The sequence below is a fragment of the Colletotrichum lupini genome, chromosome 8 (genome assembly GCF_023278565.1).
Source record: "Colletotrichum lupini chromosome 8, complete sequence".
Classification (NCBI taxonomy): Eukaryota; Fungi; Ascomycota; class Sordariomycetes; order Glomerellales; family Glomerellaceae; genus Colletotrichum; species Colletotrichum lupini.
The window spans coordinates 915,977-941,657 of record NC_064681.1 but is presented as its reverse complement, the minus strand read 5'-3'; the positions used below and the strand labels follow the sequence as shown (position 1 = coordinate 941,657).

General features: G+C 53.7%; 10 protein-coding genes across 10 annotated transcripts; 4 read left to right on the top strand and 6 right to left on the bottom strand.

Annotated features, from left to right (window-relative positions):
* Positions 1 to 204: 204 nt before the first annotated feature.
* CLUP02_14774 (uncharacterized protein) lies at positions 205 to 523 on the top strand (the record flags this gene model as incomplete). The annotated part of the gene is made up of 2 exons (XM_049293700.1): positions 205 to 329; positions 391 to 523. The coding sequence occupies 2 exons, from the start codon at positions 205 to 207 to the stop codon at positions 521 to 523; spliced, it is 258 nt and encodes an 85-aa protein (XP_049150846.1).
* A 287-nt stretch (positions 524 to 810) lies between these two features.
* On the bottom strand, positions 811 to 4,505 carry CLUP02_14773 (uncharacterized protein; the record flags this gene model as incomplete). The annotated part of the gene is made up of 15 exons (XM_049293699.1): positions 811 to 925; positions 1,006 to 1,131; positions 1,364 to 1,489; positions 1,546 to 1,703; positions 1,789 to 1,803; positions 1,845 to 2,116; positions 2,140 to 2,364; positions 2,424 to 2,621; positions 2,698 to 2,717; positions 2,780 to 2,962; positions 3,048 to 3,292; positions 3,418 to 3,689; positions 3,719 to 4,159; positions 4,226 to 4,295; positions 4,395 to 4,505. The coding sequence occupies 15 exons, from the start codon at positions 4,503 to 4,505 to the stop codon at positions 811 to 813; spliced, it is 2,577 nt and encodes an 858-aa protein (XP_049150845.1).
* A 93-nt stretch (positions 4,506 to 4,598) lies between these two features.
* On the top strand, positions 4,599 to 7,923 carry CLUP02_14772 (uncharacterized protein; the record flags this gene model as incomplete). Its single annotated transcript, XM_049293698.1, has 16 exons — positions 4,599 to 4,665; positions 4,729 to 4,824; positions 4,875 to 4,920; positions 4,983 to 5,042; positions 5,126 to 5,257; positions 5,327 to 5,402; positions 5,457 to 5,703; positions 5,771 to 5,857; positions 5,890 to 6,118; positions 6,180 to 6,261; positions 6,372 to 6,578; positions 6,655 to 6,779; positions 6,893 to 7,060; positions 7,187 to 7,391; positions 7,450 to 7,634; positions 7,704 to 7,923. 16 exons carry the CDS (start codon positions 4,599 to 4,601, stop codon positions 7,921 to 7,923), a joined length of 2,232 nt encoding a protein of 743 aa, XP_049150844.1.
* Positions 7,924 to 8,136: 213 nt separating this feature from the next.
* Positions 8,137 to 8,501, bottom strand: CLUP02_14771 (uncharacterized protein; the record flags this gene model as incomplete). The annotated part of the gene is made up of 2 exons (XM_049293697.1): positions 8,137 to 8,296; positions 8,368 to 8,501. The coding sequence occupies 2 exons, from the start codon at positions 8,499 to 8,501 to the stop codon at positions 8,137 to 8,139; spliced, it is 294 nt and encodes a 97-aa protein (XP_049150843.1).
* Positions 8,502 to 8,711: 210 nt separating this feature from the next.
* Positions 8,712 to 10,421, bottom strand: CLUP02_14770 (F-box domain-containing protein; the record flags this gene model as incomplete). Its single annotated transcript, XM_049293696.1, has 3 exons — positions 8,712 to 9,939; positions 9,997 to 10,250; positions 10,332 to 10,421. 3 exons carry the CDS (start codon positions 10,419 to 10,421, stop codon positions 8,712 to 8,714), a joined length of 1,572 nt encoding a protein of 523 aa, XP_049150842.1.
* Positions 10,422 to 10,940: 519 nt separating this feature from the next.
* On the top strand, positions 10,941 to 11,159 carry CLUP02_14769 (uncharacterized protein; the record flags this gene model as incomplete). The annotated part of the gene is made up of 1 exon (XM_049293695.1): positions 10,941 to 11,159. One exon carries the CDS (start codon positions 10,941 to 10,943, stop codon positions 11,157 to 11,159), a length of 219 nt encoding a protein of 72 aa, XP_049150841.1.
* A 1,989-nt stretch (positions 11,160 to 13,148) lies between these two features.
* On the bottom strand, positions 13,149 to 13,525 carry CLUP02_14768 (uncharacterized protein; the record flags this gene model as incomplete). The annotated part of the gene is made up of 2 exons (XM_049293694.1): positions 13,149 to 13,348; positions 13,399 to 13,525. 2 exons carry the CDS (start codon positions 13,523 to 13,525, stop codon positions 13,149 to 13,151), a joined length of 327 nt encoding a protein of 108 aa, XP_049150840.1.
* A 3,206-nt stretch (positions 13,526 to 16,731) lies between these two features.
* Positions 16,732 to 17,232, top strand: CLUP02_14767 (uncharacterized protein; the record flags this gene model as incomplete). Its single annotated transcript, XM_049293693.1, has 1 exon — positions 16,732 to 17,232. A coding segment is annotated over one exon (501 nt), but the record flags the coding sequence as incomplete, so codon positions are not given.
* A 608-nt stretch (positions 17,233 to 17,840) lies between these two features.
* Positions 17,841 to 21,200, bottom strand: CLUP02_14766 (uncharacterized protein; the record flags this gene model as incomplete). The annotated part of the gene is made up of 1 exon (XM_049293692.1): positions 17,841 to 21,200. The coding sequence occupies one exon, from the start codon at positions 21,198 to 21,200 to the stop codon at positions 17,841 to 17,843; it is 3,360 nt and encodes a 1,119-aa protein (XP_049150838.1).
* Positions 21,201 to 22,430: 1,230 nt separating this feature from the next.
* CLUP02_14765 (GAT domain-containing protein) lies at positions 22,431 to 25,654 on the bottom strand (the record flags this gene model as incomplete). Its single annotated transcript, XM_049293691.1, has 8 exons — positions 22,431 to 23,411; positions 23,472 to 23,846; positions 23,908 to 23,943; positions 23,999 to 24,081; positions 24,162 to 24,640; positions 24,755 to 25,081; positions 25,203 to 25,225; positions 25,298 to 25,654. The coding sequence occupies 8 exons, from the start codon at positions 25,652 to 25,654 to the stop codon at positions 22,431 to 22,433; spliced, it is 2,661 nt and encodes an 886-aa protein (XP_049150837.1).
* Positions 25,655 to 25,681: the final 27 nt, after the last annotated feature.

The following is a 25,681-nucleotide window of genomic DNA, read 5'->3' as shown; positions in this document are numbered from 1 at the left end:
TTTCGGGTTCCGGAAAGGCATTTGCCAGATGGGGGGGGCCAGAGTAAAAGTGATGGAACTGCCGGTGTGTGTGAGGTGTGAAATTGTTCATTCCTCTTAGTTTGAGGTTCTGAGTAAGGTGGCTTGGGCCATGGTATGCCGGTCTTTCTTTCTTTTCCGTTTTCTTCATTGTGTTGGCTCTCTTTCTCCTCGTCAGCTATTTTCATGAGCAATACTGTTTTCCAAGAGCTTGGTCGTGAGGTTTTGAGTATGGCTGGCGGCTTGGTATCATCCCTCAAAGCTCAAGCGTCGGCAGAGAAGGAGAAAAGAGTCAACGTCACCGCGGACAAGTACCCCCCCCCCCCCCCAAACAAAAAAAAAGTTGATACTAAAAAGTTCAGAAATAACAAGCAAACTAAAGACACCTTCGCTTGTTGTTTTCCATGGTTTCTTCTTCTCGTTCTTTGTTCTTTACGTCTGCGCCTGGGCTGGTGTCTTTCGGTACTTGGGAAAACGAACCAACACAAAGGGGGATGGATCCTAACCAACCAACCTAAACTGCCCCCTCGGGCCCCCCATCTGCGCCCCCTTCTCCCCTCAGGAACAAAGGAGGAAGAACAAAGAGTAGCCTGTCATGGAGAATCACGAGGGAAGAAAACAATTTTCCAACAAGGACGGAACTTGAGGGGGAGGAAACGAGAGCTTCAATACAACAGCACAATAGAAGCAAAGGACCTTTTTTTTTCCCCTCCAGATCTGCAATGTTCAAATTTTACTCTGGGGGGTCCACTAAACCTGAAAGACACGATTGTTCGTTCCCACATGGCGTCTCTATCGATATGTCTCCCGTGTCTGGTCACTGGTGTCTGTATGGGTGGTTTGTATGGCGTGCGCGGTGTGCGGTGCGGGAGGAGGCGAAGAGGGGAGGAGGGGAGGGGCAGCCAGCCTGCCAGCCTGCCAGCCCAGAGGAGAGAAGCAGAAGAAGAACAGGCGCCGTTCGAGGCGAGCCGGGTTCAAGCTAGGTACATTTCGGGGGCCAGTGGACGAGGTGTACGAGTGGACGAGAGAGAAACTTCGAGTTCCTCTTTGACAGGCCCCTCGTTGCCGCCAATCCATTTGTCGAGAGGGAAGAGCTTTCGGGGACCCTTGGCGCTAGTCCCGGGTCTCCTCTCTTGTGCTCTCTCTCTCTCTCTCCTCGCCGCTTCACCTCAGTTCTCTCCTCTTACTCGACGAGTCGCCTGCCTTTTTTTTTTTTTTTTTTTTCCGTTCCCCGCGCGGCGGCGGGCCAAAACGAACGAGAGAAAGAGAGAAGGGGAAGGGATGAGCCCATGAGTGGTGTCCGGGCTTCGGTTGGCCCCTCTCCGCAATCAACGCTCATGGGGACCTTGGATTGGGTTGATCCTGGTTACACAAACCTGCGCGCGAGCGAGAGCCAAAGGGGGTGGTGTATACACGCCTGTCTCTCAGGCAGGGGAGGGGCAAGGAGAATGCCGTTCGCCAATATCGAGCACTGTGGTCCGAGGAACCGACCAGGTACACTCGAGTCACACACAATACAATACACACGCCATCCTTGACATAGGCATCCAAACCACGACGCCAAAAGAGAGCCAGAATCGGAAGATGACTCGACGAGGTTGAAGGAATATGGAAAATTCACTCGTGACGACGAGACAAACCAAGCGGAAGCCGCGAGCGTGCATAACACACGTACACTCACGCGTCTGCCTCGTTGCACCGTCGCCGAGAAGGAACAGTACATAGGGCAGGCAGGATTCGAACCGGTCAAGAGAGCAGACGGCCGCTTACGGCGGTACCCATGGACTAGGCGTTGTCTGGGGTTTGTATGGCAGCTAATTACTCACATGAAGTCTGTGCTTGATAGATGCAGGCCAGGCGAGGTCGGAGCGCAGCAATGAGATGTCAGACTCCAAGTGTCTTTGCGTCCGTTGGTAAGCGTGTAAGCGTGTGTCCGAGCCTTTGCATCTTTTGCAGCTTTTGCGGCCTCTTCCCAACGGCGAGCCCCAAGAGTACATGATGCCGATTCTTTGCAGCAACGCTAGGGATTTTGGGCCGTCGGGCTTGCGCGACATTGGGCGGAGGAGGAGGCGGAGAGAGTGCGCGGCGACCCAATGTACTAACGCAAGACAGGGAACATACCACCATTGATGAGGTCCCTGAATGCCTCGTAGCCCAGATAGGTGCCTTGGCTCAAGATCCAAGTTCCTTGCCCGGGCGGCCAGTAGGCCGGTTGGCGGAGAAAGGAGTTGCCTGCCTGCCTTCTAACAGTAGGCACCGGCCGTTGATGGGGCCGAGGGGTAGACGGGGCACGGTGAACAAGCCAGCTGAAGGGAGATAAGCCGCCGGCAAGAGAGATGAGGTGGGCTCGTCGGTGTCATGTCCCTCCTTGTTACGTGAAATTCATACACTTTCTGGCCCGCGACCCCTGCGGGACTCTTGTACCTCGCACTCTGACGGGCTGCGAAAAGAGAACACCTCTTGTCCTGGAGGATATGGAGTCCGCAAACACATGGTTGGATCGACATAAAGACACTCCTGGTAGCTAAGCGCATGGCCTTCGTTTGCGTGGAGAAGAGGAGATAGATGGAGGGCCAGGGGGGGGCTGAGAAGTACCAAGCAGACTATTGGCGCAGCGTTGCAAAATTATACTTGCAAAGAGGGATGAGGACTCGATGCTCAGAGGCCTAGGCTCTGTACAAGCGTTCATGGCGTTGGACCTGTGATGTGATGAATGCTAATTTTCAGCAGCCCACACCCGTTGTCCTAGGTAGATTTCAACGGAAGAGAAGGGAGTGGCTTGCCGAGCGCTGTCAAGACAAAGGCAAAAAACAGGCTAGAGAAGGCTTCGTGGGTAGTAGAGCGCCCGTCGGCCGACCACCAGGCTCCTGGGACACTCGGGAGGGATGGCGGCGGTGACGATGGGCCAAGCGGCTGGCTAGCGAGGTTCAAAATGAGAAAGAGGCTAGAGTTGAGTTCGATCGAGGCACCCTATCTGACGGTACGGAGCGGGCTGGAGGAGATGGCCTGATTTGGCGAGGGCCCAGCACTAGTATTCATAGATCATGGTGTTCAGTGGCTCTGCTTGATCCGGAGAAAAGGGGGCTGATCTTGGCGATGTGAGGAGTGAAATATACGGTGTGCAATGTCCAAGACGACAGGGGAAGTAGCGAGAGAGGAGCGGAGAAGGTATGGAAGTAGTAGGATGCAGAGGCATAGGGAGTGGGATATTGCGGTTGCGCACACCGACATGGAGGAGGGGCAGGGAGGGGGAACCGAAAGAGAAGTGATGGATCTGGTCGTTTTCACTGGCAAGTACCTATACCTTAGAGGAGGCGGAAGATACCAAGCGACAGCCAGCGGTGACGGTCCGGGACCACCGAAGGAGAAAAAGAGGGGGAAATGTCCCTATTCACAAACAGAGACGATGGGCGGGTCAGGGGGCGTGGACGCTGCAAGTTCGTCTGGCCTTGAGATGCTCGGATAGACCTTTGGGTTACATCCTGACGTGCAGCAATCTTGCAGGGCGACTGTCCATCCGGAAGCATCAAGGTACGTCCGTTCCAGCCCTGCCTGGATCGCCGAGTTCGAAAAGGTCGAGATGCAGTATGCCCTGACCGTAAACACAACGGGGTGTGATATAAACTGCCGTCCTAGTCCATCATTCCCAATTCTCTGGTTTGGTTTGAGGGCTTGTGTGAGGCGGTTCGGAAAATGTCACATGGTCTCAGAGTCATGCGGCCGTCAGCGCCTCCATCCATGGATGGGTTTTGCATATGCCGTTGACCGTATACGAACTGATATTCCGGGACAAGCCGGCGATCTGACATGCGTCGCGCTGATCCAGGGACTGTGCGGCTTCGTACAGTCAAACTGAACACGGTGAGGGTGTCTACTGTAGGAAAACCTGGGGAGCCCGAGACAGAGATGAGAGTAAGAATGGGAGGAAGAGGAGATACGAATGCGGAGGTCAGACGGTGTACCAGAAAAGATGACGGCAGGACAGGAACGTGGGAAGGGGGCGTGAGGGGAGAGTGGTTAGGACACGGCGTGCTGACCGAAAACGGCGACGCTTCTGCGTACCTGACTTTGTCCGATTTTCCAGCCCGTCCTTCCCGTGCTGCGCAAAGGTAAGATGTACATTGAGGCTTTCCCGAACCGGCTGAATGGCGTGTCGTTGTGGAAAGTACGAACGTTTGAGGCGCGCCGGATCAAGAACGAAACAGACGAACGGCCGTGGAGGAAGGCGGGAGAGCGAGGACTACCGAGGAATGGGAAGCCTGGTAATAGTACGACAGCTTAGGAGCAGGTCAATGTGCTGGCTGGGAACGGAAAATCGACTGCGCTGAGCTCGTGGTGCTGCTTCTTTCTATCGGTTTATGCGACGAGAAACAAACCTTGGTGCTCGGCTCGTGACAAGTATTATTTTCAAGCTTTTCTCCAATGTGCAGGCAGCCCATTGTACGCTCCCGATTTCGCCTGTCCTTTTCTGGTAGCAGAATGGTCATTATTCAATTATTCCTAGTGTTGTTTTCGTCTCCTGGTATCGTCTGGAGTGGAGTGTGGTGTTGTTTCCAACTCGACCTATCCCTGACATCAACATGACGTTGGTATTCAAACGCGTCAAGGCCCCTTTCCAAGGCGAGCTTCCGTCCTGCACGAATCTTGGTCAGCGTAGTTCGAGCAGAAGCCTTCGAATGTTGGTGGACACCGACATACTTCAATGGTCAGTCAAACATTCCTCAAGTCTTGTACAACAAAAGCCCGGCAAGAAGGTCCTGCTTCGTTCCTTGATCCCGTCTCATCAGCTCCCTAGTCTCCAATCAGGTTCCAAACAAGCAACAGGTTTATAGAGAGACAGCTGACGGTGCTGACAGTTGAGACATGTCTGATGTTGCTACACGCGTGTCTCTGCATCTATCTGTATCGACCGGGAAGCATACCCGCACGTATATACGAACTGAATCACATCGACGCCTATCCAGCACCGACGGGACGTTTGTGCAGCTGCAAACAGGCGGAAAGAAGAGACAAGCAGCCACAATGTCTCTCCCTCCCCATCGATCTACCCCATCGCCGTTAGCCCTTTCTGACCTCCTCCCTTGAATGCCTCTCGTCAGGTTGCCAGGGAACGTTTGCCGATCCCAATTGATCTCCAGTCATTGTTTGTCATTCCTATCGAAACGTCAAATTCTTGTTCACTGTTCGACAAAACCTCATTCTATCCTTCGACAAAAGCGAATCGAGAATATGACGAAAAGTAGACCCATACCTACTACCGAGCTTCTGCGCCTACAGCATCCCCGAGACCAAACATGATGGTGGGCAGCTCTAGGAAGCTATCAGGGAACACAACTCTAGGGCGAACATTCCAGAGAGAGAGACCTGCTAATTACCATCAGGCTGTCAACCGTCTCAAGCCAGCTGAGGGAGCCGGAGCACCCTGCTGACTAGGTCAGCCATCCGAGTCTTGCGAAACCTTCCTGCCGTTCCGCGACCCGACATGCCGGGCCCTAACAATCCGAGGAATGACGCTCGGCCACTACTTGAAGAACCCTTGGGGAACTATCGAGTTGTCGTGGCCACATACATTCCATGCCATCTGCGCAGCGTGTAGAGAAGCAAGAAGATTCGGGACGGCCCAGATCCGCGCTCAGCCAGCCCAAGGCATTACCAGGCTCGCCAATCCAGTTACGGTCTTGACAGGTCTTCAGTCTTGAACTAAAAGGGCTGGAACTGTAGAGAACAAAAGGGAACATCTCCGACGATACAGGTAATCGAGTTGAGACTTTGCCGTGGAAGAGCCTCGAGATTCATTGTTCACCCCTCTGCATCCACCTTTTTCGTCATACGACTCAGGGTTAGGGTTGCTTGTACTGACAGCGAAAACAGAGTTCTCGGCCAGCAAAGCCTTGCACGAAATCGCACGGTGGAGACTATGCAGGCATCTTATCCGCAGGATCATTCGGGCTGGAATACACTCCAGAGGGCTAAGCGAGGGCGGCGCGGCTGGAACATGTCTTACAAGTCATTTTGGTGTGCCCCTGGCGGAAGCTAGTCCACCACTCGACCAGATTCCCGGGAATCATGTCTCGTTCCTCTACACGGACGGCCCGGTGGCGTGCGTACCTCGCACTCAAACACCCCCTCTAGATGTAAGACACAGAGACGATTTCAGCCAGCCACGGGAAACTTCCGGCCTTGGCTGATTTTACAATGGCACGCGATGTCTCGCCATATATGATTTCGGAAAGCGATAGCCATGTTTGACCATCAATCTGTCACGGGACCAGGTAGCTTCACACGGTGTGGAGCCATGGCCTCGCAAGTTACAAGGCTTTCGAACGATCACTCTCTGATGACAATACTTTCAGTACAGGATCTCGATCGACGGATGGCAGGCACCCGAGAGAGACAGAGAGAGGGAGAAACTGAGATTCGAGCAAGCGAGTGCTTGCGTTTGCACAGGGAACTCTTTCGCGGTTCTAACGCAGCCTTGGCGGATTGGAAAAAAGCATCCACCTTGGGGATATTTGGTGGCTTCTCTGCTGGATATGGTCAAACCACGACGTTCCTCTTTGGTAATCTTGGCCACACAGATTCTGCAGAGCTGCGACCGACATATCTAAAGGAGACTTTTTGGCATGTTATGCCTAGACTATCAAGCGTGCTGTTTTCGTTCATGGTCAATTAGCCAACCTCTCGACATGCATAGGCAAGTTTGTCTTCCGGATGTTTGATATCACGTTTCTACACGTTTCAACCCTCATTTACAACTGCAAGTAGCATCACTCAAACGAGGCCACGATAAATGCCCCAGTGTCAGTAGCAATTCCTTCCCTTCTCGGCTAAACACTACGACGCGCAAATCAGCTGCTTGATATTAGCCTCTCAGGAGCCGTGGTGCAAAGGAACGAGCTCAAGTGCCGATAGTAGCTAAGCAGGACTATTTGGGAGACGCCCGGTACCCAGTTCGGGACGCTCTGGTGCTCTATCCGCGGAACATGGCTTCAGGCCCTTCGAGACATAAATGTGTTAACATTTTCCTGGTTTCGGACTTCTGGTACCAAAGCTTGAGAGCCACGAGATCTTAGATCAGCCCCAAGTTAACTATACATGAATCACTTTGATCGAACAGAGGTACTACAGGCATATGAATGCCCGTACGAGCTCGCCCACCCCTCGTCAGGGTAGCTACATACCTGGCAGCAAATTGCGTTTTACCCGCAATACATTTAGCTACATTACCACCATATCAACCACCACAGGGTCAGGGAGCGAAGATGAAATACACAGTACACGTCTTCGAGACTCGTAGCATCTACTGGAACATTAAAATCTACTCGTTCTTTTTTTCTGCCCACGTCTCCTCTCGCGCACCTCCACCTCTCGGTGTGAGCAAGGTGTGAAGCAAGGTGAGGTCGCGATCTTGCATCTCTCACCGAGGTGAAGAAAGAGAGGGTCTGTGCTTCGGTAAGAGATAGAGTTCACCTGACAGGCCCATTCGGTGTGATGCTACTGCGAAAATTGCGGGGAAAACGGAGCGGAACGGGGGAGGGCCGGGGTGGGGAGGACCTTCCCGACCCTCCCGCAAAACCCCCCTGGCGCACCCGAAAGGAGCGTGTAATCTCGGGTTTGTCCGTGCCTAGATTTGGCCAAGAGGTCCGGGGTGGGGATGAGTAATTGGAGATGTTCCCGACTCTTAGGTTTGGTTCGAATCATCTAATTGAGGTTATGCATCACGCGATTGATGTGATCCCATATCCGTCGGTTCATGTCCGCCGGGTCGTTATTCGAGGGTATCTTGAACCATCGCTGTATCGCTTAGGGGACCCTTCGTCCAGCGTCCAGACCACGATTCCATGGTCCAACGAATATCCTGACACCAGACCAGTCGAGATGGAATCATTCAGAACCAAGAGGTGACGATGCCTCTCTCAGCACCCTCGCACCAAAACCGCCATAATCTACCGCTACTACTTACTGCCTTACTTCGGAATCCTCTATGCCCCCCCCCCTTCACGATCGCAAACAACCGCATTCACAAACGTCCGTCAAGCCCTCACGTACGGATCCTTACTCTTTCAACGACTCACCTCACCTCACTCAAAACCCCGCTCCTGGCCAACGCGGGTTCACCTAGCTGCCCCGTGCTTCACGAAGGCCAAGTCGCGAACGATACCCGATTGGAGATGGGATTACTATTCCTGGGGCGGGGATGGAAAGGAGATTGGGGCACTCGGGGAAGGGGTCCTGACACGTCACGGGTGATGAACTCTGGTACCCGATTGTGGTTCGGCTGAGCGTTGCGTTCAGCGTTCTGCGTCTGCGTTCTGGATACCCGATCCAGGGCTTCGAGTACGCACGCACGCATGCGCCCACGTCCCCGTTTTGGAGCCATGGCGAATTGCATTAAGCACTGCGGCAGAGACGTGCAAGAGCTGCAGGAACATGCACTCGTGATGCGATGAGTAGATAGGCCAGAGGTGCATGGTCATGAACATCGTTGGTATCATTAAGATTAGAGTGCTGACGTCGCCAGTCTCCTCCATCTATATGCTAGTGCCTCCCAGTAGTTTTTCTGCCTTCCTGCTGTAGTCTTTTTGTCCCTCCTGGTATCTCATGCGAATCTCTCTCTCTCGCTCTCTTTCTGTATGTTTTTTTGGCTCTCGTTCCTCGCTCCACGAACGTAGGCCGTACCTTTCTCGGCCTTATTAGTCGTAATCGGTATCCATGTTCGGCGTCGGAGGATCGGGCGTTGGTGTTGCTGAGCGGCCTTCGATGCTCATTTCTTCTCGATATGCCATTTGACCGTTGTCGGCTCTCTCTAGCACAAAACACCGCTCGGCGTACACACCGTTTTCATTTTGACGGCGCCAGGCAGCGCTGAAGCGACGGACCATGACCTTGCGCCATCCGCCTACATTAATTGTGATTTGCTTCCAGGGCACGTCGGGCGTCGCGAGCTGCTTCTCTCGTAGCAGAAACTGGAAAGTGCGTAAGGCCGCATCGTAGTCGCGGTCCATTCCCGGGTGAACAACCTCGAGCGCGTGAAGAACGGTCTGGACGTGTAGTGTGATAGTTTGAAGGCTGCGGAAGCTGCATAGAGCGCGGAGGAACTCGGTCGGGTCGCACATGGCCACGTCCATGTCCAGCTCCAGCGTGTGCACGTGTGGGAGACCTTGCGCCAAAATAGCGATATCCTCACCCCAGAGCGTTGGGCACCGTCGGTCCTCCTCTCCAAAGCCCATGTGATCACGGAACTTGAGCACTTGGAGGGATTCGCCATGTCTCAAAATGCCATCCAGTGGGAACAGACGGGTGTGGCACGTCACATTGAGGGTCTGCAAAGCCCGAATGTGATTAGCCACCAGTAAGTATAAACCGCCCGTTGCTTCCTCTCGTTTATCAACTAGGTGGGCGCTGAAGTCTTCGCAGTGTAGATGTCGCAAGCCTGCCAAGTCGGGGAAATCCACAGTCGACAGGAAGTTGAAGACGGGCACGTACTTCAGGTCGAGCGATTCGAGCTGAGAAAAGTCCCAATGGGCGCGGGTGTCCTCCTTCGAATGGTTCCAGTCGTATGACTTGAGAGCCAAGTCTTTCAGCGGGGGTATGCGCTCTCCTTGGGCGAACTTGAAGTTCGTCCCCTGCCCACGGTCTTCGTAGTGAAATGTCTCCAGGCGGCGGGAGAGCAGGAGCAGCTGTTTTAGGGAATTCAATCGTGTCGTGAGCGGCGGGGCGGGACTCGCAAGCTTGAGCGAGACAAGAAGGTCTGTGGGAATCGCTCGGACGTAGGTGTCTCGTAGTTGTCCCTCGAATTCTCGCAGGGGCAAGTCCTCGACGAACAGTTTCGTGCCGTTAAATCGTGTCTGCTGGGGGTTGAGCACGTCTGACGGAAGCCAGAGTCGTCCTGATCGGAATTCAGCATCGACATAGTGCCATCTGCGAGTATCGTCAGAAAATCACTTCCAAAAGCTGTGAAGACCACTGTCAGCATACCGCACAGTCTTTAGCCTTTGGACCCTGTCCAGCACCCGCCGAATGCCGTCAGGGTCTAGGTCGCTCCGTGTGACGACGTGGTTCGTATAGGACGACACATTGCGCAAGAGATTAGGATACCGCGATTCGGCGTCTGGAGCAACAATGCGCTCGTTGAGGCAAATCGTACGGTAGGTGACGGGAGTTGCGATAGCCTCAAAGCGCCTGGACAAGCACCGCGCAGCAGCAAGGGCGCGCTCGTCTATCTCTCGGAGCTGGAAAATCTTGGTAAGCAATTGCGGGATAGGAGGAGTGGCGTAGCCATTGAAGCATTGTCAACCGCTCAAAAAACCTACCTGCTCGAAAATGAGAGCCAGCAGCTCGGAGCTGAGGTCATTCAGAGACCATTTCTGTGGCGCTGCACGGAGGGAGGATGCGGTAGCCATTCGCCGACATGTGGCGCTTCCACATGTAGGAGCAGGAGAGAGTCAGGGGAGGGGAGAGGTATCGAGGAAAGGTAGCAGGTGAAGAGACCTCGTGGTTGGCACAGAGGGGGGAAGTAAGGGTCTTATCAACGGTTCCATCAAATTCGAAGGTGTTGTGCTGTTGAAGAGAGCTAGGATGGTCCGAAGTCATGATCCGCCAGTTGACAGACGGGGCTAATCTGTTTGCGGACAATGTCACGAGCGGGTACAGTTAGATGACCCAAGTAAGCCAGCAGCAGCTAGCTAGCTAGCCGTGTGGCGACTGCGGGACGGAAGCGACTAGAGGAACGCCGACAACGAGGAGCAGATGGCGTAGTGAAGATGAGGAGGTACCGGTGGAGGAGAGTGGTCGGATCGAGGGCCGGGATGGGCTGGATGGGGATATGATGGGGTCAACGGGGGCCCATCTACATTAACTCGCAGAAGCCGTCTGCAAGAAGAAGACAAGGTGAGGTGCAGAAGGATGCTTGCTGGGTACGTATGTACGCATGTGTATATGTATGTGTATGGGTATCCGTATGTGCGTGTATGGGGCTGATGTGTCGAGGTGTACGTACGGTACAACGCAATGTACCTTGGATCGAAATAGTATGGGGGAAGGAAACCCACGAGAATGGAGTCGCAATATTGGCCCGACGCGGACCGGCCAACTCAGATATGATGATGACAGCAGGGCAAGGCAAGGCAAGGGTTAAGTGAGACAAGACTAGTAGCCCCCGGACTTAAAAAAAAAAACAGATTGGGAATGGACAGAAAAGAACAAAAATAAGAATAAAATACGCCCAGGCGATATGATTAGACAGGATAAGGCCAAGGGAACGGGAAGAAGAGCAGATGAGGGATGGGGAACTTGGAAGGACAGACCATCTGCAGAGAGGAAGGGTGGAGGGAAGAGACTTTTCAAGGCTAACATTCGGCACGACAAAACTGGACGGGTCAGGTTTGGAAAGGAAAGCTGAGACAGGCCAGCCATTGTATCAACTACCATCCGTAACAGCTCCAGCTGACTGAGGAAAGCAGAGAGACAAGCTGGAAAGAGAAGACTCGCGCGAGTACCTGGCACACACCTCACACCTCACACCCACACTCACAGAGCTACGTCTTGGAGACACTTGCGTGTGTCAAGCCGCGAAGGCGAGGGCAAGGTACTTGCTGCGATTACTAGCAGCAGAGTAGCGAGGAGAGAGCAGGTAAGGATTGGATAGTCAGTCAGTCAGTCAGTCCTGAGGCACCGGGCAGAAAGAAGACTGAGTGGATAATACACAGTAGAACATGTTTCAATTCAGTTGATCCGCCCAGAGACGAGGGCCCCTTGTACCTTGGGTACACCGTAGGAGGGCAGGGGAGAGATATGAACGACATGACGATGGAGAAAGGGGCAGGTAACTTGTAAGGAAGGACTCGGAGGTGGCCGTGAAGGTCAGAGAAGGAGGAGACGGAGATGGATCATGGGACCGGGGTGAGGAGGGGGCTTGAATGGTGGAATGGAGCTAGCAGAAACTCGAGAAGGTACAAGTTGCATGTCTTGTCTGAGAAAAAAGCTGTCACGGCGTTCGTTTGGTTTGTGAGAGAAGAGTTGAAGACAGGACAGGTGTAAGGAGCGAGGCACGAGGTGAGGTGAGAAGTGTGAGGAAAGGGACTTGGATGGGATGAGGAGAAAGAGGAGGTCAAGGGACGTTTCGCAAGAATGTCCCAAAAGGGAAACGCAGGTTCAAGCAACATGGGAGGATCCCAGCAGGGTCTAGAAGAGGGCCCCCTGGTCAATGCGGGGGTTGAAGTAAACCGAAGATCGCTGCCGTCTAGATGCATGTGCCTCTATGTACGTGTGCATGTATGATGTAAGTGCATATGCTGCGAGAAACGTGCCTTCTTCCACTTCACCCTGACTTCCTTCCTCACTTCGAATTCTGCAGTCATCCCATACATTGCGCCCATTTTCACCCGCCGTACTGGCGGCAGATAAGGAAACACACAACTCTGACATAATTGTGAACAAGCGTATACCATACCTTGCCGAGAACCGTACGAGATAATATCCGTCCACAGCACCACCGGCGGGACCACACACGGGTCTTCCCACTCCACTTCGCTCCTCTAACCCGAAAGGCACCGCTTCCCTGTCGTTGGGACTGTCGTCTCCTCCCGTCTCTCGTCAAGACAAGAAATCTTCCGCTTTTCCCCTCCGGATGGAACCACGATCTCAGATGCAGGAAAGTACCGCTCCCCCACCACTTAGGTTCCCAGCATAATGGAACCCGGTTTGCCGTTTGATGGACGTGGATCAAGCCAGACAGTACGGATACACTATGGAATATACTACAGGCACACGGTCACATACCTTGAGCCTGCGGAAGATGAATCCCAACTTTTTTTTTTTCCTTTAGACAATGTTACGCTGCCGCGCCTAACCATCCCATCATCATTTCCCACGGTCCCGGTGGATTGGCAAGCGATGGAACTTACCGTTCGGAGCACATGGATGATGAAGAAACACATCATGGCTAGCTGCACTGAACCTTCTCCAACTACTTGAACAATATCCTCTTTTCCTTCACCCCCAACCACCCAGCTGTCATGGCTTCGGATGACGCGAAATGAGATCAGCTTGACAGTTGCCGAAAGACGCTGCTGCGTTGCAGTTCCAGAGACGACGCCCGGCTGCTTTCACCACCTGTCCCTATCTTATTTTTAGGCAGGCCAGGAGACTTCCAACCGCGCATGCGACTCTCCTCCGGGGCATGAGAAAAGTTCAAATTTTTTCGAGATAACCGGCCGTTGTCGGCGGTTCGCAGCCTGTCGCCGTTTTATTCGGATCCCACCGGCAAGGTCAGACTCGTTCTCGGCTCTCTGTACGAAAACCTCACGAATAGGCCTGTATCGGCGGCTTTCTGGGCATGAAAATCGATGGTATGTCATGCCAGCGAGCAGAGCTTGTTACTTACTCGAGTCAACCTCATCCACACACTTGCTGCACCTGTCAACCAGCTCATAATCCAATCGCGAACCGCGCCGGAACGGACGTGCAGCTGGGTGCGGGAGACAGACTTGGCGGCGAAGCAAACCATGCAGGGGCTCACCACAAGCTTCAATCTCAGGATCCAATCGGTTGCGAAAGACGACGATAAACAAAGCTGACTTTAGGCTCAGAATGCCCATGTCAAGTCAACGGTCTCAACCCTCTTCAGACCTTCACATTGACGACTGAAGGTGACCCTTTGAACTGTGACGCTCAGATTCCCGCCGTCAAGCTAGGAGCCCCTGTTCGACAACTTCCGTGCACCCTGCGACTCTCGGCCCGCAAAGTCGTTTGGGATTGGGATGAGACTGGCTTGGAAAGGATTGGAGACTGGTTGGAGAACTGGCTGGAGAGTTGGGAACTTGGACTGAACGTCTCCTAGTGCTCCACACAACTCTGACGATCCAACCGGGAGACCCATAAACCAGAGGGGACTCTGTAATCGGCAATATTCCATTATCCGGGCTGCTGGCCAGCAAATGGATGCGATTTGCTCGTCTGGTTTTCCATCCAACTCCCTGTCCGCGTCCGTTGTCGAACAGGGACCCCCGGATCTGCTGCGCTGCACTGAATCCGGCACGCTCAGATTCTGTGCTTGAAATTTTCTTTTTCTTGTTCGATTTGTTTCTCGCCTACCTGAGGGTCACCGCTTCGATTCTGCACCGTTGCTGCGCATTCGATGCGTCGATGCGGCGCGACTCCCCAGACAAAATACACAACAAGAATGTCACCAGCAACCGGTACGGATACTACGCTATCCACGTCAGCTTCGAACACGGTCCTTTACGCACGTACAACATGATGCAAATTGAGGGGCGTACAGGACGGGACGTGATGTGTGCATGCGCCGTTCAAACAGCAAACCATCGATATCCACGTCACCAGAGGGCAGATGTCAGAATATGCCGCGTCAAGTCTCTTACTGCGGTATGCTACGAGGGCATAGATAGTGGCGCCTGGCTGCACTGCAGGGCATCGCTACGTGCCGCACTATTCATGTGCGGATAAATGTACATACATATGCATGCATATGTTGACGAGCGAACCGCATTGGGCTCGAGTCGCGACGTCGGTACCAAGGAAACGTTGACCGGCCGCATTCGACATGCATGGCGGCAGCGGCTCCCATGTCGTTTAGGTGAATTAGTGCCGCCACCAGCCCAACCACACACCAACCCAGACCTGCCAAAAGGTGAGCAATTGCTTCCTGCATACCACTAGTACAATTCCATGGGAAACTTGGGAAGGAATACATGATCAGTCACTTACGCTTGCCATCTAGCCAACGAGCCGGTGAATCAATCACACTCAAAACTGGAAACTGTCGTCGCCTGCGCCTGTCATTGCACTCGACAGTGAGACCATCGAGTGCCTGCAACTGCCCTACCTGCACTGATCAGCAATGCCGTTCCGGCCCGCGGCTGGTCATATCGTATTGTCTCGTACCATTGGTTTTCCATCCATCCTTCACGACCCGCCTCCAATAAGGAACCACAGACAGCCCGACCTTCGATGTCCGTCGGTACCGGATGACATTGACAGTTCACATATCCACGTCCATCATTCCAACATTCCAAAATTCAAACCCTCTTCTCTCGGCGGCAAACCATGGCTGGTGGCCTTAATTCCCGAACATAGTTGCGAACTCTAATTCCGGCCCGCCTACAACGATATGAAGTGGGCTTGTCAATGTCACCCACTCTCAGACTCCCCAGTCCGAGAGACTCGCTGCGATTCAACGTGTCGTTCTTCCAGAACGAACAGGACGCCTTCCCTGGTCGACGCACATAGGCTAAAGCCCGTGGACGGTGGGCGACTACACTAGCTCAGGCTGGAGGAGCGGTCGATCTCTGTTCCATCAGCCGCATCGTCTGATCTCCGCCCAAAGATTCCAGAGATGCGAGTGGTCCGTCGAACCCTTGTACAGTTCCCTGCACAGCCCGCACTAGGTTTTTCCCACGTTGCATCCTGGCCTACCAGCCCTTGACGACTTTCTTCACCAATCCTCTCATTCACCAACCGCCTCTATGGAGACTCTGCTAGGTCTTTCCTCCTTGCTTTCACCACGTCTTTGAATAAGCTAACACAGACGCGTCTACTTATCAATGATTAGTTTCCTCAGGCAAACTTCTATCCATCGAAACATCGAACCCGCTTTCCCGCAGACGCACATACCAGGCATGGTCATGATTGCCATGGTGGACTTGATTCAGGACGACCACCCGCGGCGTCGTGATCGAGCATGTAGGCCGCTCCTCCTAAGTCCTGCGTTCCGCATCCTACGTCTGGCTCCTGGCAGCCGCTGGCCCAAGCGGGGTGGAAAGGCGTTGAACTCCATCAGGCCAGCTCGCCGTCTGCTATGCCTCCCAGTCAACATCGTCGCTGCTTCTCTTTGATAGGGCGTCGTTGAAACAAGGCTGGCGCGGGAGGGTTCCGAGCACTTCCCCTCAGATGGTAGCACTACCAATGTTCAGACCAGGTCGACCTGGGATGGTCTAACGCTCTAAGGGAACGCGGTCGCCTTGAGGCGATGAAGCTATGGGACGTTAGGTAAGGAAAGGGGCCTGCACTGACCTTACAAGAGCTTCATATGCCGAGACGGGTCATGTTTGCAGCACGTCCCGTCGTCTCCAGGCGTTTCCCGCCTAGCCTTGCCCTAAAACGCCGCCATTGGTTCTCAGGAAGGGAGCCGATTGCCGATACTTGGTCAGATCAGACAGTGCTTGCGGCTTGCAGGTGAGGGGTTGTGGCTTCAAGCGCTTCAAGCGTTGCGATTGGATTGGGAGGCACTCTTCCCAGCATTTGTGCCCGTCTGCAGCTGTGCTAGTGCGTTGCGGCTCGAGGGAAACGCCTTTCTGGGCGCACGCTAGCCAACGAGCACATTTGCAGGTGGCCTTGGTGTTGGGTATGTGAGGGCACGAACGGCCGTAATCCCCATATTCGCCATCCACTTCATGCTTCGTTCTGAGAACAGGCCGCGTCGCCCAATTTTGGATGTGCCAGGCATACCTCATGCAGCAGACCGGCCTCGAACAGGTCAAGCCCGAGCCAGCGAAGCAAGACGCTCAGCTCAGCATGATGCTGTGGCACATTCAGGGCTTTCGAATCACTCGGTTCTTTCTATTTTCAAATTGCGAGACTGTCATCTGATGCGCCCCCTTCGTCGACTGACCGGGCGCCGCAGAAAGAGGGGATTTTGACAGTTCGCTCGTCAACGTTGCAGTCTGATAGACCATTCGTCCAAAGGTTACGCCTTTGAAGGATTGGGGAGAAAGTTATTCTGTCGTGTTCCATACCCGAGACAAGGGTACCAGTCGCTCGTCGGTTGTTGCCGTCCAACCCGGGGCCAGCAAAGCTCCTAAGAAGCAAAGCAGAGTTTTGTGTGGTTTCTCCCCTGCCCCTCCCCTCCCCTACTTGTCTCCTAGAAGGGAGACGAGCAGAATCCCAAATGTTACGCTGGCTTGCTCCTTTCGTCCAAGTGGTTGGCTGTGGCAGTGGCTGTCAAGAGAGATGCAAGATCTCGCGATATATGGCATATACACTATCCGATTCGCTCGATGCTTTTACTCCGGGCAACGCGCCGAGACAGCCGGATACCACCACCGACCAACCGCCGCTTGGTTTCCGAAGATGGTGGTGTGCGTGTATGTGTGTCGTGGTTGCAGCCCTTCTTCTCCCCCGGCTTCTGAGGGCTGGCTAGTAATACGATTTGTCACGCGGAAAGGCCAATATCCTCCGTGTGTCCCGTATTCTTGAGGACGCTATCCCGTACTATGGTTGGTACGACCGCTCACCCCCGGGGGCGCGAGGGGCGAGAGCCGGTAAATCCGGTGAAGTGTATGTGTGTGTATGTGTGCCGGCCGGCCGTCAGCCAACGGAGGGCAGGGCTTGGGGGTTGCTCTTCGAGACGGTTTGCTTCCTCCGTTTTCGCCGTTTCGTAGTTTGGAGGGTATTCGAAGACTAGTGCCTGCTGTTGACAATCTTAGCCTTTCAGTGGTCTTTTGAGATTTGTGAACGGGCAAAAGGATCGTTGTATGTTTGGGGCTGGGACAACGAGGATTTCTCTCAAACCTGCTACTCAGTGCGTTTGTTTTCCAAGCTCTAGCACATACGACCATACCCATTGGAAAACTCGGGATCCCGTCCGCTCTCCCATAGATAAGCCAATGAGGGCCGGATTAGTAGTTGGGTCGGTGACGACCAGCGAATACCTAGTGTTGTATGTTTTTGCCTTTTGGTCATGTTAATTGACTTTGGTTACCATCCTTGCTTTTTTGTCGCTTGTCTTCTTTCAAACGTGCCCGTGACTTGCTGCTCATCACCCGTGTACGTCTTTTTGTTGCAAGTCTCAGGTTGCCTCAAGACTAGATGAAGGCGTATTCCTGCATGGGCAGGTCCATTATTTGCCACATTCCCTTCACCTTATCCAACACTCTGTACGAAGTTGGGTCGGCAGATTCCGTGTTTGAGGCTATTCCCAGATCACCAGCGTCGGGTGTAGAGGGTGAGTGCTCAGGTTCCTTCCCCTTGCCGCCTACCATAAAATCATGAGTGTTAGATGTAAAAGGCATGCGTTCAGATTCCTTGCCTTTGCCGCCGATTATGAGTTGCTCTTCATCGACAGCGGCGCTCTGCTTCCCATGGCTCTCTGACTTGGCCTTCTCCACCGGTTCAACCACCCAGCAGATACTCATACTTCTGATATCAGGACGAGGCAGCACTTCCCAGTCTGAGTTGAAGACGGTAGCAACGAGGCAAGGTCCATCCACGTCGAAGATCGATATGAGCTGCTGCGTCCGAGCTTGCTCTGCCTCTGCCGTGAAGAGGTCTCGCTTGAGAGCTTCTGCGAACCAAGCCAGACTGGACGGGACGATCCTGGTTTCGTGATCCTCGAGGGCGTCGAAATTTCCTTCGAGCCCAGAACTGTAGAGCGTTGCCAGGACTCGTCGCTGGAATTGCCGTTGGATAATGTTGTCTGGAACTTTGCCATCATTCTGCCGACTTGGGCCTTCCCCTGGATCGCGGCTCGGCCTAGGATCCACTCCCACCAGCGGGACATTGGAAGCGCAATTATACCTGCCGACGAAGAGGACACCCTCATGCATGATCCGGTCCACGATCCAGGCTTGATAGTAGCCGCCGCCTCGATCCTTATCCAGCTGAAGCGTTCGGAAAGGGTCCACAAGAACGTCTTCGTGTGAAAAAAGCTGCTCACCCACTAAGTCTGGCATCTCTGGCCTACGTGTATAGACGGCATCCGTGCGAATCGATTGCCAGATGCTGTTCGCGGCGCCTAGAGACTGAGTGGTACAGAGGCCGTGCAAGTATCGCAAGATGGCGAAGAAGATCTCCGCCACGATCTTCTGCATCTCGGGCTCCGCTTCTACGCGGTAGGCGTCAAGGTATGCTTTGACCTGGACCCCCCTCGCATCTAGGCCTTCCCAAACACTCGAGTCAGCAGCGATGACACCATGGTGAAAGATTTCCGATTTCGCCCGGTCTCTGACGTAGTTCTTTGAGAAATGTTGGGTAATTAAACCCTTTCGCCTAGCGAATTCATCGACGGATTCCTCCTTTTGAGGGTCCATGATGATGCGCAAGCACTTCATCCTATGCCAGATCTCGGCGAATTGGTATTTCAGAGGGCTGAGATCGAGAGTATCGTCGACTGTCCAGAGATATGCACACAGATGGAGTCCTTTCCTCTTACCCCCAAAACTATGTTTGTACACGGCAGGGTTGACGAGCTTGCCGTCTTGTACTGCGTAGCTACTGATCCCTTTGGAGTCCGTGTCAAAAGGTGACAGAAGGCTCCCCACGCGGCGATCCATAGAAGGGTCTGGCTCTCCGTCTTCGTCGCCAGGGAAGTCATAGACCTCAGGCACCAGGAGGGACGTGTCTCCATTCAGCAGCGTGATGGCCAAAATACCGATTCGAAGCGAATCACATTCCTTCGCTACTCTCATAGGGTCTAAGCGAATCTCGTAACTGCACATGTTTGCCAGGATAGTCAGACGATCTTGAACATCGCGACAGTGACGACTCTTCAGCAGCGTCAGAGCCGTGGCGGCGTTCACCTTTTGACGGCCACCGTAGACTTTGCCTCCGTACACGTGGACACCGGCCACATGCTGGCGCACTGTGATCTTTGGATGAAGGGACTCGGCGACGGAGAGGATCGGGATGGCATTCTTGCCGGTGCTGGTTCGAATTAGAGCCTGCCCCATAACCTGAAAACGTTGTTCCAGCAGAGACTTGCAGGTTTCGACAAGGACCCTAAAGAGGCCTACAGGAATGCAGATAATCTCTGACTTGAGAGTTCGCCTCTCCGAGTCCAGTGGATGTCGAGGAGTCGAATACTTCTTCTGATCGGCACGAAGCTTGGACGTGTAGACAACACCGGGACCTCGTCTGAACACAAGAACCAAGCCGTCGCCGGCACTGATCGCTTCTTGAATAACCCACGCTCGTGTATACCATTTGTCTGCTTGGACCATGTACAAGAAATCCAGAGCATACTGGAACAGCTGTGGACGGAGGCTCAAATAACGCAGTTCTTCAGTTTCGTGGTCTATCAAGAATTGAACCGCGCTCATCTCAGTCTTGCTGATAGTTGATTCGTGTAGGCCAGCTGTAACGATAGCCCTGTTGTAGACTATGTCCAGTGCCTGTACCCCGAGTCGCTGGTACGCCTTGTCTTCCTCTGAACCATCTTCTTTCGGTTGCGGAAGGCATTCCTGGTCGATCCAAATCATGCGAAGCCCGGCGGAATTAGCAAAGTCGACAGCACGGTCGAGAACATCGTCAAGTGCCCGAGCAGCACGTGGCTTACCGTTGAGATCTCGGACCTTTGATTCGATGATAGGAGGAACGGTGTTTCCATACTCGTCTTTGATTTCCTCAGGCCAGCAGTACGATACTGCAACATAATGGACACATACGTCGACGCTGCTTGGCCGTTCCGTGACGAGATGCGGAAACTCGTCCGCTGGTTTGAAAAGGCGGAAGTTCCGCGTCTTTTTGTCGTGGGGAAACGTGGGTAGCTTCGAGCAAATTCTGCATTCGAAGACGTCTTCATCTTCGTCTGTGTTGGCAACAGAGGGCCCGGATTCTGCTGAAATTGGTGCGTTGCCAGACTCGCCGTCACTCATCAATGACAGACGGATGGCCTCTTGAAGCTCTGGATCATCCATGTTCTCGTCTTCGGGGGTCTTTTTACATGCTGTAGATGATCCAGCAATCAGCCTCGAAGGATCCGCCGTAATTGGTCCGTCGCTGGATTCATCGTCACTCATCAACGACATGCGAATGGCCTCTTGAAGATCTGGATCGTCCATGTCGTCGTCTTCTGGAGGATACTCAAATGCCGCAGCTGGCCCGGCTTCCGAGTGCGGTTGCTTCAAATATGAGATGATTGCTTGCTTGAACATGGGATCTTCGTCGCCATCTCCAAGGGTTTGTGGTGCAACAGATGAATCATGATCGGAACTCGTCGGCATGAACTTGGGAGGCCTCTCGAAGATCGCGGTGTTTTCGCTGGTCTTGCCTGTCTTCGAGTCGCCCTCGTCCGCGTCGGCGGTGTCATCATACACTAGGAACTTGATATCCCGATAAGCCCAAGTCTGTGCCTTGACACGTTGTACCTGAAACTTCCAAAGCCCTTGGACCTTTTCGAGTTCCCCAGGCCTGATAGCCGACGTAATGTGGCCCGTATCGTCTTGCATGTTGTCCGTTCGGCGATGTGGTCGGGGATTACTGTGCCCTCTGAATCTTCTTGTGAATGGTGATAAGTAGACTCGGCTGATCAGCAGAAAGAGAGGGGGCCAAGAGTTTATACTCATCTGAGCAGACAAGTACATCACCTTCTGAAGCAGTGGTATAGGATAGCCTGTCGTCACGACGGAAATTAGATGCTTATTGTAAGCTCGGCTGCCTCCCCAGAACGCCTCGCAGCCTGCTTTACAACTTCTCTGACGTATTCCTGCGAGCTGATATATGACGTAGATCTGAAATCGTCGCTGATGATTGGAGTATACTTTGGGGTCCGGCACGTCCAGTTGCCTCATGACTGCTTCGCCACGAAAGGAGCTTCGGCGCCTAGTAGAAGCTGAGAGTAATCCTTCCTTGAGCGAGGCAACGCCGCTCAACTGCAGTGTAGCAGCCAGCGTCGCATTGAGGCGGGAAGGCCGTATACAGTATTGGGGGAATGAAGGTGGAGTACCAGGACTTACACCCTTGGGTGATGGCTCTCATGGCATTCCTCCGCAAAGCATACCGGGGTGAATGAAGACTCGAGTGCATCGAGCTAGATAGCCGTGGCATCGCTCTCGCTTCTACAGTCGCGTTAGTGCCATGCCGATCGCTGCGTCTCAGGGGCGTCTTATTTCTCTCAACAGCTACGAAGACCTTGCTGTCCTGGCTGGACCGTGAGCAAAAAACAATCGGAGGGGCGCAGAGATGATCTGTGACGTTCTGTAGGAGGGGGGAACGAGAGGAAAATGGCAAAGTGTAGACCACATGTTCGGAACCACGTTGGAGACTGCCTACAACTTAGTACGTAGCGAAACGTCTCTTTCTGATCCCACTTTCCCTCTCGACAGCACCAGAAGCAGCTCCCCCTGTACCATTGCCTCATCACTTCCTCTGGTCAATGGCGACGACAAAAGAGCATTGTCACTTCCCTGAGGATAAAAAGGTCTGATTTCATAGAGGTAAACTCGTAAGCCAGGCGCCGTGCTTTGCTAATGCCTATAATCGACAACTGTGTTCGCTCATCAAGAGCGGCAAATTTCATCTGCCTTGGGTGAAATGAGAACACCACCACAAGATACCCAATTTCTCCCTTGCGAGAACTCTAAAGCAATATGCGCAGGGAAAACAACCCCCCTTTTCTGATCAACAAAATATGGCAGGATACATCACCTCCTCACTCAATTGAGCTTCCGCCACCCAATCTAGTACCTGTACACCGGGTCCTTCTTCTTGGAACTCTTCGGGGTTGATTCGTAAAGGTCATCATCCGAGTCCTCATGCAGTGTCTCTTGCCTGTTCCTGAGGTCGACAGTCTGAATCGGGTTACCGCTGAGAGGTCCAGGCGTAGTGGCTTCGTCGGCGCCATGCATCGTGATTTTGCCAAGAGCGCTGTCTTGTCTTCCAAGGTAGCTTGGAGTGGGGTTGAAGCCTGGATGGAATGGCTCATGAGCCAGCCGCGGCTCCTCGCCCGGTAGTTCCACCGCACCACCGGACCCTCCGGGTCTGCTCGATGAAGAGTAGTGGATCTCCGGCTGGGGGTCTCTGAATGGGTCCTCGGCCCCGTATTGCGGTTGCGCTTTCGGGGGCGGTCCCGGGGGTGGGGCGAAGGTTTCTGATGCCTTGCCCTTTCCGCTTCCTTCGGACGGCCTTGTCGGCAGAGGAGGGGTCGAACTAGAAGATGACGACTGGGCCTGGGCTTGCGTCCATTCTTGGGTCCGACTCGCTTGCTGAGACTCGGCCGTCTGGGGGCTCACGGGGCTAGCATTATCTGACCTCGGGTCGATTCCGAGCTGCTTCCGAGCGCCCAGAACGGCTCTCTGATGCTGGTTGAGCGCTGATTGTAGTTGCTCGTTCGTATCAATCAGGTGCTCCATAGTCTCATTGTCGGGAGACGGGTTTTCGGCAGTCATGTACAATTGTATACTTCTCGAAGCACTCTGGCATCTGTCCGCGAACTCCTTGATCAGGTCATTGTTGATGACCTCCTGGGGAGGGGTGTTGACGACAACCTGAGAAAGTAACTTTGCAGATGTTCTCGCCTCCTCTAACCTACTTGCAAGCTCAACGGGGGTAGGCAAGCTTCGATTGGTGTGATTTCTTGCAAAATAATTCTGCGAGTGGGGATTGAATGGCGGCGCATTCATAGTCCGAGGATCGGGGCCAGCCATAGACTGTCTGGGATTCTATGGGGATATGTCAGTTCGGTAAGGACGGAATCGACTGCTTTTTTTAGGAGCCCTTACGCCATATTGCTTGTAGCTTCGTTCCTTTTCCTTCTTCCACATAGAGATCAACTCGCCCAGACCCTGATCGTCAAACTTGGTAGCCTCGAAAGTATCCAATGTCTCGGATAGCATCTGTCTGACACTGGGATCGTGCGTAGTACGGTATAACTCCTTGACGGTATCGGCGAACTTCTTGTCCATATTCCGCGTGAACGTGGGGCCGGGATTGTCGGTAAGGATGCGAATCAGCATGATGGCATTGTACTGCCACGAGGCTTTGGCGTGGTTATCCTTGGCTAGGTATTTCCGGATGATGCGCGCGCATTCGGCGGCCGCGGCCGGAGAAGACTCAGCGGCATCGACAATGGGCGGGAGGTAGAGGACTTCGTCGCCCTGTATATTCTATTAGCAGGAAGCTCACCGCGAGCACAAATTGTCGCGACTAAGCATATACCTGAGCATTGGGGCCTCCAGATTCGCAAAATTGTTTCTGAGCACTACGTCAGCTGTGATCATTGGCGTAGGGAAGGCCAGGTCTTGCATACCACGCTACGCGCAGCCGTAGCTTCGGGCGTCTCGTTCTGCGGGTCTACTGGCGATGCCGACACTTGGCTGGATCCACTGAAGTCTTGCGGGGAGAGATATCGATCAGCACTTCCTTCGGGATCACTCTAGATGGAGTTAGGGTGTATGGTGGTTTCAACTCACTATTCGTCGTTCGCTTCTTGAGCGTACTCATCATCCGATTCACACTAAGCCCCTTCATGGCCTTCATCTTTGCGGTCGCGGAACCTGCGGACGGAGGAGCGCTGAGCCGCGAGGGGACGAGAGACTTGCGTCGGAAGCACGGATCTAGGGGTCCTATGACGGACAAAGGGGGAAAGCGCCCGAGTCGAAGCGGAGTGGTCGGATGTCCAGAAGAGACGCTGATATGAACGTCGCAAGATATCGCAAAGCGGCCGTGAACGACTGAAGTGAATGGACGATGGGCGGATTGTCTGTGGAAAAGAGTTAAGGTTCGGTGAATGGAATGACAGCAATGCGGGAAGCTGTGCGCGTATGTTTCGGGGGGCAAGCGGCGGGAGTTTGGAAGAAATAGGTACGGATGCGCAGGGCCTAGTTGAGCTGCAGCCTGGAAGTGACGCTCGGAGGGGAAGGGTAAGGCAAGGTCGGACGGGCCAGACGAACTGGGGGTTATTTTAAATTAAACCTCAGCCCGGCGTCCCGCTGGTCCACCGTCCACGGGGTCCTTTTAAGCGTGTGCTGTAATGGTGCGTAGTGCGGTATCTGGTCTGTTGGACCGTTGGAGAAGTTTTGGCGGGGTGATTGGAACGCCCCAAGTATCGAGCGTCTCGGCGTGTGAGAGGAGGGAGACGGCGGCGCCTGGCAAGGGTTCGGGTCGAGTGGGCTTGTCTGCGCCTCTCCGAGTGCGTGGTGCGAGGAGAGTTACTGACCGCGGTACGGAGTCGAGGTCACGTAGCGGCGGCGGTAGTCTTTGGCCTTGCGAATGCCGGACGTTGCCGGTGGCTTTGATTAACCTTGATACTCTGCTGGTAGCGCTTCTTGGAGATCTATCTCGCGGAGGATGGCGCAAATGAGTGTGGCTGTTCGTCGGTTTGTTTTCGGGCCTGGGCAGATGCTTCGTTTGTTAAGAGGGGGGGAAAGCCAAGGAGCCTTTTTGTTTATTGGCATTTGGTGTTAACGAGGAACGATAATAATGGACGAAGGGAAGATATCAGTGTTTCTGACAAGTTGTTAGAGACCCTTGCAATCTTGTCGTTGTTGGTTGGAGCGAATCATGTCAGATCAGGATGAAGGTAAGTATGCGAACGACGAGAAGAAACGAAAGGCGGTGGAAAGGGTCCTCGATTTGCGTTGGGCCGATGAAGGTATGCTCGTCGGTCCTTTTGCTGCGGCGAGTTGTTCAGACCAGGTACAAGTGTCGCGGCGTTGATTCTGGAGCAGGCATGACGACGACTTGGATGGCAAAAAGTGATGCGCAAGAGGCCCAGAGCCCCCAGAGAAGACGGCAGTGCCTGGGGAGACCTTGCACCGATCTCCAGTACGTATCTCACAGCTCGTTGATGGTGGGGACCTCGAAACCACCAAACTTTGGTTTTGGGTCTTTCCTCCTCTGTATCCGTCCAGACGGGAGTAATCCTCCTCATCAGATCCCATCCATCTGTCTGTGTCTTTCTCATGTTATTCGGACCTTACCTTACCCGAGA